Source organism: Thunnus albacares, chromosome 12 (genome assembly GCF_914725855.1).
Source record: "Thunnus albacares chromosome 12, fThuAlb1.1, whole genome shotgun sequence".
In the NCBI taxonomy this organism is placed as follows: Eukaryota; Metazoa; Chordata; class Actinopteri; order Scombriformes; family Scombridae; genus Thunnus; species Thunnus albacares.
In genome coordinates, this window is record NC_058117.1 from 19,741,805 (window position 1) to 19,754,507 (window position 12,703).

Below are 12,703 nucleotides of genomic sequence, written 5' to 3' on the forward strand. Positions count from 1 at the left end.
AAAAAACTACTCAAAACTCACCTTTTTTAGAGCTGCTTTCAATGTTTTCTCCTGCTACTTAGCCTAATGAACTTTTAGTGTGTTCTCTTGCTTTTAGTGTGTTTTATATAGATTTTTTTCTTCTTCTGTGTAATAAGAAAAGTTATCTATAAATAAAATGTATTATTAAATGTATTATTATTATCATCATAGTTGTTGTTCCAAAACACTCATAGGTGTAAAAGGTTGGATTTTACATAACATGCAATTTTTTAATTTCTCTCCTAACATTAATTTTTCATTCAACTATAATAGAACCACTTCATATTTTCTCAACAGTCAAACCTCTAAAAAGGTAAACAAAAAAATCCCCCAACACATTACCATCAACTATATGTTAGATAGACATTTCGACAGTCTATTTATCACAATACTTCATCTGATAAACTGAATATGTTGAGAAGCGTTGGTCAACACATTGATGACATTGCAGTTACACGAACGCAACATAGCTCCAGTTGAAGGTTATTATTCATAGCTGAATTTAATTAGGGGGATAATTAATTAAGGGGTAATAGTACAGCTGAGTTGATACAGTTGCATCTATCACTACCAGGAGTGGGGATCGAACCCACGAGGACATTTGTCCATTGGATCTTAAGTCCAACGCCTTAACCTCTCGGCCATCCTGGTTGACAATACTGCATGGGTTTATTTGTTTGTTTATTAAACAAGGACAGTGCACATTTATAAATATTGCTGTCAATGCACCAGAGTTAGTCAAGAGGCTATTTTTCATCTGTAGTCCCTGGACAGATGTTACAGAGTCACCCTCACCACTGGAATAAACAACACTGTCAGCATGTCTCTCACAACTCTTTCATGTGTTTTGACCTATATATATGTATATGTATATACATATAGATAGATAGATAGATGGATAGATAGATAGATAGATAGATAGATAGATAGATAGATAGATAGATAGATAGATAGATAGATAGATAGATAGATAGATAGACAGATAGATAAGAGATAGATATAGATGTCAAGTAACATGAGCTCTTAAATGTTTCCTGTAAAATGGAGATTGAAGAGTAACTTGACATCTGACACCTTCCGAAATCTGACAGATGTAAAAAAGCTGTCAGAAGTCAAACTGCCAGCCTGAGATAACCCCGTTACAGGGAAAGGGCACAATCTTATCATCTGACTTCTGCAAAGCAAAGCATCTATCAGTAGCGGGATCTGAACCTACGAAGACATCACATATCCATTAAATCAGACTGGATTCACATTCAACCACTCTGGTAAAGGCAAATAGGAAAAAGTCGCAAGAGGTATATCAGGACAAATTTTGTGCTGGATACATTTTTGAAACTCAAACCAAGGCTTATCCTCTTTTATGCATGGAAAGCGGTAAACATGCAGCATTATTCAAATTTGTGAAACATCCTTCTAGGTTTTCTTAGAAGGAGTTCAACAACATAATTAAGCTGATTTAATCCTCCACCACCCAGCCTTTTCCTGCCCTAGTTTTTGTCTTATATTACACAGTACGTCTGATTGCGTTTCTTGATTTTTGCAATATGCATGTCCCATATCTGAATACGGTATGTGTCTGCTGGGTTATAATCTATAGTGTATATTGCTGCAGGGGTTTTAATGTCTGTATTATACTTCTACAAGTCATTTCAGGAGACCCTTGAGGGCATAGCCTGCTCTGCAAAGCATAAGTGCACATTTATCTGTTATGATAAAAGGTCTTAAGTTCTTTGAAATATGAGGTGAATATAAGGGGAATGTCATTTAGTTTAAGAATACACATCAATCAGTCTCTGTGCACTCTCTAAATAAAGAGAAACCTTGAATTTGTGAAGTCTTTTGGCTATAAAATTAACATCCGCTCCACTGACTACATGGACAGGGCGCTCACTTTGTTGCATAAAGATGATAAGCTGAGTTGTCAGACCAAATGAAGCTCATATTCTAGTATTGCTAACAGGTATGAATCAGAGTTTAAACCTGATTTGGCTGCAGGAAGTGAAACACAACACATTTTATGGGTCAGCAAAGTCAGTGCCTTATTCATTTTTAGACAGAGGGCCCGATTTTACACATCAGCGACATCAAAAATTTAATGGTCTGTTCTGCAGCTTTTAGGAAAACAGGGCACACATTCACAAGTATTTCCTGACCTGTCTGGGCCTCAAGGATAATACATGTGGATTTTTAAACTGAGTGACAATCCTCTTTAAGCAAGGCACTTCACCATGTATTAGTCCTGTAGCACTGATATCGGTGAGAGGGGAAAAACCAGATAAGGAACAAAAGAAAAACCATCTTACAACATGTGTTTAGCTGCTAATCTACCCAGGGGAAGACCATGAATGAGAAGGCAAACATGCTTTATTTTCATCCAGTAAGTAGATGTTATTTTCCACAGTTCACTGGAATATAAAGAAAAAGTAAAGTTACATGCAATGTGTGGTAAAATTCACATCATTTTACACACATATTGTTGAGTATCTATAAATTTACAATTTATGGTTGTTTTGAGATTTTTCTGCCCTCAATTTACAATTCAGTTCTCATCAATTTTCCAAAACAATCAATCTCGTTATTCTACTACATGACTGTATTTTTACAAGGTTTTGTTCGTATAAACATACCGAGGAATTAATTTTACATTCAAATTTCATTATGAAAAAAATCTGTTATAAATGACGCCAATTCCAGTGATATGAATGTATTTTTACAAGGTTATGTTGGTAAAAATACTTAAAAAATTGAATATTATGAGTAAATCCTTTAATGGTGACAGGTCTTTCTGTCAAAAAATAAAGATGAAAGAATAAAGATTAAGATTGTGTTAGCAAGAAATACACTGAAATAATTTTTACTGTTAAATTCCAAACTGAAAAAATGGCAAGTCTTTCTTCTAAAAATAATTTGAAACGATGGTGGTTCTACAACATACATAGCTGTATTTTTACAAGATTGTGTTAATAAACGAGCTACACCGATCTTATTTCCAGTCACAACTTCAACTTGTACAGTTACTGTCTCTTGTTAATAGGCAGTATAACGCATTCTGTGACAATTATGAATCACTAAAATAATATATGGTAATCTGCAATTTGTAAGATTTGTTTTTCACTCTGCCTCTCAGATTAAATCACAAAGTATGTTTGCAATAGAAGGGCGTTACAGCTCTCCAAATGAAGACCCAAGGGAGTCACAGAAAACCTATCAGCAAATAAAAACCTGGTCTCACCAGATCTTTCCCCTCTCTCTTTCGCCCCTTTGTTAGTTTTTCATTATGTAAATCAATCACAGAATGGATGGGTAGGTAAACAAGGGCATCCTTATGCAGTTTACTGATGTTATATGACTTCTTGGTTTTGAAATTCTTAACGTTAAAAGATATATTTTTGTTTTCATTAAAGGGGAGAAATTGCTGTGTACAGGGTATTAAGAATCCCAAAAGCAATATTTATTTTGTTCTGTGGTAAAGGAATGAGTCTTATAACCCTGACCCCATTTACATTTTAAGTCCACATTTTATTCCAAGCTGCTTACAGTACAATCACTTCTACTAGATTGTGAAAGCACGAGCTTGATTAGGATACATTCGCTCTTGTGAGCATCAAACACTCAACTGTTTTCACTTCATACAACATCCTTACTGTTTATAGAAAGGCTTCCTTGCTCCAGAAAATTGAACCCAGTGGTCAAACATGTGATGTAAAGCCTTGTTTGAATGCAAACAACCAATGTGTTTGAAAAACAAGTAATTAGCCACCAGGTGTCTGTGGTATCACACAAACCTTTTGTTAACCTGTGTTTGTGAACGGGTCATGGTGTTATCGGTTAAGTGTGATGGGAAGTCTATATGCTGCAGTAATGATGGAAAGCTGATAATAAGCTACCTTTTACTGAGAGGTTAAGCTACCGGGACAAAGGATATCACACAGATTCATGCCAGCACAACCACTCTTCTACTGTTTAACTTTAGTTGGACACCTGTAGTGAAGTGTTCCTGTTAAATGAAGAAGAGTCGTTGAAGATCACGTTCTGCGTTCTTGTTCTTGGGAACCTATTCTGTAGGGAAAGGTGTTGCTTTTATAGCACTGCCCTGCTCCACATTTGCACATTCACATCTAGAAACTGTCTGATATGACCCCATTTGTAAATTACTGACCACAGCTTCCAAGTGGATCAACATACATGCTCAAGATTTTAACCACTGTCCTTCTAATCACAGCCCACCTTGCCAGTCTTTTCAAATAAGTCATTACTGGCAGCAGGCTCTACCTCCCTGGGCAAATTACACCTGCATAAATTTGTAAAGACTGTGCATTGCCCATTCACTGGTGGTTACAGCAGCCATTCCTGAATGGTAGCTAGGTGCTGATAAAATAATCATGCAAAGTTTAAGGTTTAAAATCATTAGCATGGTGTTCGGTGTAATTATTCTATCTTTGTCAAAAATGTCCAACATCTTATATATATATTTTTTGATATCCTGTTGCTATTTTAGTCACAGCATGCTCAGCTTGAAGCATCCTCATCTGTCCTTGCAGTTTGGCAGTACTTACTTTTAATTGTGTGTCATTATTCCTAAATGACTGGCTTTTTAAAAGAGGAGAATGGCCGAGATGTCAGTCTTCTCTTTTTACTCTCTACACATTTGCTACTTTAAGTTTCTTTCATTCTTTTTCCATTTCACACCACTTTGCCATCCTGTTGTTCCTGCTTATAGTTGAGTCCTATACTGGAATATTACATGGCCTCGGGTTTGCAGTCAAACAAAGACAAAGTCAAGACAAATTAATTTAGAAATATACAACATGTGAGCACAGTATCAGGTGAAATATTAAAAGTCTTAAAGCTAGATTTTGACACAGGGACACTCTACAACACAGGGCCTCAAGATTAAAGTAGGACACGTTCTAAAGACCTTCCTATATCAGTGAATATTGTGCTTTTGTAGAGTATATTCCTACATAAAATTACAATTAATTACATTAAACCAGTTGACACACAGTGAACTCACAGGTCCTGCAGGCTGCTTTGCTTGGTTTTATTTAGATAAATAGCTTAAAACATAAATGTAATGCTGTATGTGACTAAATCATAATTATAGATAGTTCTAGTTTGACTGAATTGGTGCATCCAATATCAAATTCACTTTTTCAATTTACAGGCATGGCCAGACTGAACAGTTTGGGGGGCCTGCAGTAAAAACTTGCTGTTGGGTCCTTCCTGACCTCCAACTGTCCTCTGTGATGTGTGTGTGCCCTGTCACCTCCCAAAGTTAAATTAAGTCCAGTGTAACCACTACAACTATGCTGGAATAGCATTTGCTTTGTTTGTGGTAATTTTATCAAAGCACAAAAACGGGTTCACACACCCAAACCAGTTAGATTGTTCTGTTTATCTAGTTTTCTTTGTCAAACTTGAGCACAGGGGGAAAAAATGCACAGATGTTTCGGCTACACTTTCTTCAGTGTGCAACTGACTCACTGAACTTTGACTTTGACCCCAGTCCCACTTTTTGTTTCAGGTTGAGCGCAATGTTTTACTTTGATTTAATACAAACTTATTAGGAAAATGCATCATGTGAACACAATATTAACTATCCATCCATTTTCTATTTCTACTTGGTCCATAAAAGGTCAGAATATAGTGAAAATGTCCTTGTGGGTGACTAGACTAACAGTTATAACACAGTTTACTATAATGTAAACAGTAAATTCTCACAGATGATAAACTTGAACCATCAAATGTTTGTCATTTAGACTTAAAATGCTAAAATTAATGAGAGTTCCAATTAATTTTCCAAATTCTAATTGTTCAAAATACAAAAACCAACTGACTTGCAGTTAACCTGTGGTTTTTAGGTCAATCTGATAACTGAGGGCAGCCTTGTGGGCACCATATAACAGTGACCGACATACTAGAACCTTTGTTAAACATCTAATTATTTGCCTATCAACGGTGTACAAATGAGGGACTGATGGAAATAGGCTCCGGTCACTCGTTTACATTTGCAAAACACATTTATGGCTTGAAATTAAGTCATTGGCTGTTTGCTTCTGAGAGAGAGAGAGAGAGAGAGAGAGAGAGAGAGAGAGAGCAGATGTGCGACAGCTCTCGACTCCCGCAAGTTTGCAGCTCGCAGGGAGAATGGGGATTCATCTATTTTAGGTTGTCAGAGTACATTTTCATACCGAGGCTGTAAAGAAGTCAGTCTTTAAAAAGCCACAGAGGAAAAAAAATTACCTGGATTTTGCGCTCTCATCACCATCCGATGAGGGATATGAAGAAGACAGATAAGAAAATGGAAATATTTTCTAAAGGGCTGCCAGGACGACACGAGACATTCATACTCCTCATCCTCTATCTCAATCTATGGTACAAGCCTATGGTGAGTGACATATTTATTCCTTTATACAGTCTGCAAAAATGTAGTGGCCCTCCATCAGGGTCATCCATGAATTGATTCAAAGCAACTCAAAGTGCACATCATCAAAAAAAGTTGCCCCCTTCTGCTGCTGCATTTTACAAAACCTTCTAATTAAGGAAACGATCTACTTAATTATAACCCTGTGACATCTCTTTATCAGTGCTGTTACCATTATTATCCTCTGTTCCTCTCTGGCTCCTTTAAGCACACAACACACTTGGGCAGCAAATGTCCTCATTAAGCTGCTAGCACTAATTAGTGCGTCTCAAGGCTCGCGACCTGCATCCATTACCGTCATCCCGTCAATCTGAAGGGAGAACTTCAGGAGGGTCTGATTGATCCAGATGTTGCTTGTGACATCTGAGCATGAAAAACTGAACATAATTCTCAACAATATTGTATTTTTTGGGCACAGAATATCAACTTGAGTCAACACAAAGAGGCAAATTATGATATTTTCGACTTTTAAATGTTTGGGCATCTTCTGAGCAGGTATATGACTAAAGGAGGCAAATAAAACTAATTTCTTGATAAAGCATATAGACGAATGACAAAAAAGAGGTTATTCATCCGAAGAGGTGTGTCTGTTGATGATGTTTGTTCAATAGAGTTTACTGCCACACGTTGTTGCATCCACTCAAGCGTTACAACTCCTCCAAGCGAGGCTTGTGTTTCATACGCCTGCATCGCTGTAGATAACTAAATTGTTTCATATTTTCAGGTTGAGGCGATTCATCCAGACTGCGCCATCATCCCTCAGCACATGAGGGCTCGGGAGATTTGTAGCCAGACGAGGTGGAGGGAGGCACAAAACCAGACCGACCACAGCGGTGGGTTCATGTGCAACGATGCTCTGTTTCTGCACACACACACACACACACACACACACACACACACACACACACACACACACACACACACACACACACACACACACACAGAGAGAGAGTCGTGTTTCCGTCACCTCAGAGGATATTACATTGACTTACATTCATTTCCTGGAGACTTATCCTAACCTTAACCATAACCACCACATGCCTAACCCTAATAATTACCCTAACATTAATATAACCCTAAACCAATCTTATAGGTCTAAGTCTTCACCCTAAAATTAATGATTTACGGTAGGGGGACTTGCTTTTTGTCCCCATAACGTAGGCGAGTCCCCACAACATGAGGAATAGCTGGGACACACACAGAGACACACACAAGAGATAAATGAGAAACATTGGCACCCGCAAGAGGTTTTTAATAGACAGGAATGTAGGCTAAAAGTAAAAAAAAGGGGAGAGAAGAGTGGTGAGATGAGGTGAGAAGTAAAAAAACCAAAAAAAAAAAACGAAAAACAAGGTGAAACATATTATGAAAATCCAGGGAGGTTTAACTATCTGTGGGAATCTTTAAAGAGTTTTAGCTCTTTGTGGTTTATATTTGCAGCAGTTTGCAGTAGAGCTGCAATGATTGGTCGATTAATTGATTGTCTAGTTGCCTAGTTAATTAATCACCAACTATTTTGATAATCAATTAATTGTTTTGAGTCATTTTTTCCAAATTCTCTGATTCTAACTTCTGAGATGTGAATTGTTTTTGGGTAGTTTAGTCTTCTATGATAATAAACTGAATATCTTTGGGTTGTGGACTGTTGGTTGGGACAAAACGGGACATCTGAGGACGTCACCTTGGGCTTTGATAAATAGTGAGTGATATTTTTCAGCATTTTCAGACATTTAATGGACCAAACAACAAATTGATTAATCGAGAAAATAAGATGAATAGTAATAATATTTAATTAATAATAATTATTACAATAATAATTAAAATAATCATTAGTTCAGTCCCAGTTTGCAGCTTATCTCTTGTGATGACCCTCTGATGACACTCATGACTGCCAGAGCACATGCATGAGACATTAAGGCGTCATATAAAAAAATATAAAAGCCTTGAGACTCCAAACCAGGCAGTCAAACTGTTGGAAGACTGAGCAAAAAGTTGAATTGTCTTTGCTTTAATGCTTCTGTCTAGCACTTAAATTAACAATGGTTTGATTGAAAGTTACATTTACCAACAATTTACCTTTAACCTACCATATTTTTTTAGGTTTCAACTGTGTAATCTGGACTTTATCTGCATTGTATCTGGATGTCTTTTACAAGACGTCAGGGCTGCAACTGCTGTAATGATTGTTTTCATCACTATTACATTGTCCATCAGAATTCCTAAGGCTCAGTGTGTTGTCTTCAAATTCCCTGTTTTGTCCGACCAACAGTCCAGAACCAGTTAACTCAAAGAACAGCAGCAAATCCAAACATTTATGCAGCTACTAATGTTCTGTTGATCAAAAATGATTAATAAACCCATTGTTTCAGCACTATAATAGAGCTTTCTGTTTTAAAATGACAACAATGACCAAAAGGACAAGAGTCTAATCTATAGTTTTATAGCCTGTTAGATGTTTTTTTTTCTCACTTTTTATAGGACTAACAAAGTTCATACAGTGCTGGTGTACAGGGGGTGAAACAGTGGGTGGTAAAGGGCTGACTGCCTTCAACAGTATGCAAATTAAATAGTTATACTATACAATACATATTTGTAAATGTATGTCATATTTTAAGATAAGATAAACCTTATTGATCCCTCACAGGTTAATTAAACTGTCACAGCTGTCAAGAAAGTACAAAAAAATGCTTAAAAGAAGCAACCTAAAAAAACGTATATTGACACATTTCATTTGAAATTCAGTGACACAGAAATAATCACAAATAGCGATGAGATGATTAAAGCTGCTATAATCAATATTTCTATCAAGAATAACATGACTACTTTCAAAAAGGTCAGTTGTAGTGATGAACCTACAGATAATCATCACCCAACTCTGCATTTTCCCTCAGTTCAACGGAGCTTTAAAGTATCATTACAAACACTAACTGACAAATCCTGCATAGTATCCCTTTAAAACTCTTAAGAACAGAGCTGTGCTCAGCAGGTGAAAAAGCCATTTGGTTGATCTGAAAGGATATCGCTAACCTCTTGATATGAGTGTAAATTGTGAACTCTGACAGTTAGACACAGTGGGGAATTAATTCTCTGTAGGTTTATCACTACAAGCCACACCTCTGACACTACACAATGCCATTTGATACATTGGTTTATTAAAAAGTCACGGCAAGTCACAGTTGTAAAGAATAAATACAAAATTGGCCTTGACAAATTGAATCAGGTGGTGGGTGAAGTCTCCTGTGTTTGCAGACATCACTGTTAGCAGCATGAAAATGAAGCTGCACATTTAGTAGCAAAATACCAGTGTGTGATGTCACTTGAATTCCCCTGTGCCGGATCAATAAAGTTTCCTATCTCTTAATGAAAGGGACTAACATAAATGTGTGCACATACATCATTATATCTTCATCATACTGATCATGTAACCGCTCTGACACCTGTTCTTCCTCCTGGCGAGTCCTCACCTGCTTGTCCTTTTAATCTGACTCACTGACTTCATTATATACTTATGAACCTGGCGTCTCCCAGTGGGCCGCGCTGCATGTCTCCATAGTGGGCTTCGTCACTGAAGCTGAGCTCATCGCCACTTCATCAGAAACTGAATAATAACACTCTGGCAACTCCCCTCCGCAAGAGTGATGAACTTTAACATTTCAAGACTAATTTGATCTTAATTACCTGTGATGACTCTGAACACTGGAGCAAGACAACACTTTGGTGTGAAGTTGTCATCTGCTGCTCATTACACAGATAAATGTCTACTGATTCATTTCACTGTCAAAGACAGTGTGTTTGTGTGTCCATCAGTTTGACGCCAACCATGCAGGTGACATGCAATCATGCAGAGTTGGAGAGTCATGCAGGGTTGAAATTTCACCTTTGTGTAATAATAACAGTTGTCAGTGACTGATTCCTGGTAATGGGCCTGAGTAGACGTCATATGCTGCACACTGGTGTTAAATCTGCCGCCAAAATCTGAATAAATGGTGCATTTGGTTTGATATAGGGTTGAAACTAACGATTGTTAACCGAATCAATTAATCTGTTGATTATTTTTTCGATTAATTAATCAATCATTTGGTCTATGAAATGCAAAAAACAAACCAATAAAAAAAGAAAATTTCCGTCAGAGGTTATGAGAGCCCAAGGTGACACGTCCAATTTGGCCTCAGTTTGCGTTTTTTGTCAGATCAAAAGGACAACACACAAAATTTCAGTTTACAATAGTTTTAAAAACAAGAAAATCAGAAAACCTCACATTTTTGTCACTTTCATCTAAACTAGTGGCGTGGCTAGTGGGATGGCATTGTTGATTTGTGTATTGATCGATCAACCGCTTTGGTCAAGAATGACATATCTCGGTAACTACTGGATGGATTACCATGAAATTCTGTCAAAAATGACTTTGGTGATACCTTGACTTTAACTCCACCACCAAGAGGCTGACATTTGTGATTTTAAGTGAAATGAAGTGAAATTTGGTCTGTACATTCATGTCACCCCGAGGGTGAATTGTAATAACTTGGGTGATTTTCTTTTTCATGTAGCACCATTATCAGGTCACAATTTAAACTTGTCTAATACTTTAGTTTATGACCAAACAGCTGCAAAATTAGTTACGTTCCAAACAGTCTCAGCTGTATTATGAGCTAATTAAGAGATGTTAGTAAGCTAACATGCTGAACAAAGATGGTGAATATAGTAAACATCATACTTGTTAAACATCAGCATGTTAGGATTATCATTGTGATCAGCAGTGATTAGCATGCTGATACTAGCATTAATTAAAGGGAATATGTTGTAGAGGGCGAGATTTAAAAACATAATATGTTTATTTATGTTTGTGCCAGTTTCTCTCCCCTCCTCTGCTCTCTGTGTTTCACCTGAGGGCGGGTCTTAGCCCCTCCACACATACACTCAGCAGAGCAGAGGAAAGACAGTCGCAGAGGAAATGCTGCGCAGTTGCTGGATGTCAGCAAGTAATTTTGTCATTGAACAGCTTTCCCGAGGTTGGATAACATTATCCTCAGCAGTGGCCATCACAGTTTACTGGTGAGTTTTAACCATGGATGTATTATAAGAGCTGGATACCAAGAATGGCGCCCATTCAGTCCAGTGAGAATTGCTCGACTGGCGCATCCAGCTCTTATAATACATCCATGGTTTAACCCAAAGCTCTGGTTTTACCTAACTACAGTAGACTACAATACATTACCTGTGGTTACAATAATACCTGTGGTTGGCCTGGGAGTGCGTCACTAAGAAAAGAGTCAGCCCATCAGAAAAGAGGGGCAAAACATACAAGATACAGCCCGTTTCAGGCTGAGTGAGACAGAAGGGCTGCACACATGGCTTGTACAGCTTTAACTAGGTGCTTTTTGACCTTAAAAACATGCAAATGTCTGCAAATAGACCATGCAAATGAATATATTAAACTGGGAAAAGGGCATAATATGACCTCTTTAAAAGCACTGCTGTGGCTACACTAAGTCCAGCCTGACAGAGCTGTCTAATATATTAATATCTAATGATTTCCAGTTAGTTTATTTTGATCAATTAATTGTTTTAGCCAATTTTAATTATTGATTCTCCAATTGATCATCCAAATGTTGCCATTTGAATTGATTCTACATATAAAGAAACACAACTCCATGTTTTTATTCTGGGTTTCAGTGGTTTAAAATAATACTTCAAATTAGAACGATCAGTCAATTGACAGAAAATTAATTAAAATATTTTGATATCAATTGTTTTGAGTCATTTTCTGAGAAAAATATCCAAATTCTCTGATTCCAGCTTCTCAAATGTGAATATTTACTGGTTTATTCAGTTTCTTTTAGTCTTTAGTCTTCTATGATAGTAAATTGAATATTTTTAGGTTGTGGACTGTTGGTCGGGACAAAAGAAGACATTCGAGGATGCCATCTTTGGCTTTGGGAAGCAAAGCAGCATTTTTAACCATTTTCTGACACTGTATAGACCAAATGACTAATTGATTAATCAAGAAAATAGTCACTAGTTGCAGCCCTACTTCAAATGCTTTTCCATTGAGGAAATACTTAAAATTCTCTTGAAGCATTGAATAGACTATTTGTAATTCTTTAGCAAATGAATTATTTGAAAGTAAAGCCTTTTAAAACTGGTATGGAACATATTTAGCCAAAAAACAATGGTATCCATTCCGGCTTTGAAAAAAATACCCGGATGTACATTAAACATAAAAATTTCAATCCTGTTAAAACTTTAAATCCCATT

At 36.9% G+C, this 12,703-nt stretch overlaps 1 protein-coding gene and 1 non-coding gene across 2 annotated transcripts in view; one reads left to right on the forward strand and one right to left on the reverse strand.

The window, feature by feature from the left end:
* Positions 1 to 589: 589 nt before the first annotated feature.
* Positions 590 to 672, reverse strand: trnal-uaa. The gene has a single exon. It is a non-coding gene; the product is annotated as a tRNA-Leu (tRNA).
* Positions 673 to 6,125: 5,453 nt separating this feature from the next.
* Positions 6,126 to 12,703, forward strand: part of LOC122993825 (vasoactive intestinal polypeptide receptor 1-like) — a 33,780-nt gene continuing 27,202 nt past the window's right edge. Inside the window, exons 1-2 of the mRNA XM_044368294.1 lie at positions 6,126 to 6,412; positions 7,173 to 7,281. Coding sequence (XP_044224229.1) covers positions 6,296 to 6,412; positions 7,173 to 7,281 — 226 coding nt within the window. The 5' untranslated portion in view covers positions 6,126 to 6,295. The remainder of the gene's footprint in view (positions 6,413 to 7,172; positions 7,282 to 12,703) is intronic.